The 918-nt window shown below is 31.2% G+C and overlaps 1 protein-coding gene across 1 annotated transcript; it reads right to left on the reverse strand.

Annotated features, from left to right (window-relative positions):
* Positions 1 to 428: 428 nt before the first annotated feature.
* LOC126910102 (serine/threonine-protein kinase 24-like) lies at positions 429 to 897 on the reverse strand. The gene is made up of 2 exons (XM_050692492.1): positions 710 to 897; positions 429 to 649 (listed from the first exon to the last, which is right to left on the reverse strand). The coding sequence occupies exons 1-2, from the start codon at positions 818 to 820 to the stop codon at positions 449 to 451; spliced, it is 312 nt and encodes a 103-aa protein (XP_050548449.1). The 5' UTR covers positions 821 to 897; the 3' UTR covers positions 429 to 448.
* Between the last annotated feature and the right edge of the window lie 21 nt (positions 898 to 918).

Consider the following 918-nt stretch of genomic DNA (forward strand, 5'->3'; position numbering starts at 1 on the left):
CAGATACCTAAGTTATGGAATGTTTTATGCTGTGGCTATGGCGTGAGCGTTAATCGCTAGATGCAAATAAGGTTATTTGATAAATGCCTCTAATGCAACTGTTGGTGTAGTTCTTAATGCTCCAGTAATGGCTATGGCAGCCATTTTCTGTATACGACTAAATTTTTTTTCTGGCTGTAATAAGTGCTGTTCTGATTCAATAGACCAGGTTGGTTTAAAGATCACTTATTTTATACAGAGAGAGCAATATCTCTATATTCACATTTACATCTTGAATTAAAATTAAACAATATACTTAAAAAATTTTTTATTTTATATATTAGCACAAGTAATAATTTCATATTATATATCTTGAACTAGATTTTTAAAATTAAATAGTTAATTAAATAAAAATTGTGATATTAAAATTTGAAATAATATTACTAGTAGTTTCTAGAATAAATAACACTCACGCATCAGATCCATCTGATCCTCCTCCTCCACCACCATCTGGACCATCACTGTCGTCATCATCATCACTATCACCACCTCCTCGACCTCCACGCTGTGACTTCCATTTTTTATATCGATCAATTAAATCTACTAAGTACGCACTTTTTTTTGCTTTACGTACAAAAGGAAATTTTAATAACTCTTTGGCAGTTGGTCTCTATGAAATTACAAATAATGATTGTTAAAATTAAGTTTGACAAACAGAAATATGCCTTACATTTTCTGGATCTTTATTTAAACATGCTTCAACAAATTCTTTAAATGCTTTACTATAGTTTCCAGTTAATTGTGGTGGGTTATTTTTAGGAATGAGAAATAGTACACGCATTGGATGTAACTCTGAATTAGGAGGTTCACCTTTAGCTAGCTCAATTGCAGTAATACCCAGTGACCATATATCAGCCTGAAAAGTATGACAAAAAAAAA

This window comes from Daktulosphaira vitifoliae, unplaced genomic scaffold, assembly GCF_025091365.1.
Source record: "Daktulosphaira vitifoliae isolate Bord-2020 unplaced genomic scaffold, ASM2509136v1 Scaffold_4413, whole genome shotgun sequence".
In the NCBI taxonomy this organism is placed as follows: domain Eukaryota; kingdom Metazoa; phylum Arthropoda; class Insecta; order Hemiptera; family Phylloxeridae; genus Daktulosphaira; species Daktulosphaira vitifoliae.

Excerpts from the sequence above, each read along its gene's own strand:
- LOC126910102 (XM_050692492.1), bottom strand. The coding sequence starts at position 820 with ATGCGTGTACTATTTCTCATTCCTAAAAATAACCCACCACAATTAACT. Across the intron at positions 650-709 it reads TAAATAAAGATCCAGAAAAT|AGACCAACTGCCAAAGAGTT; the intron begins GTAAGGCATATT and ends GTAATTTCATAG.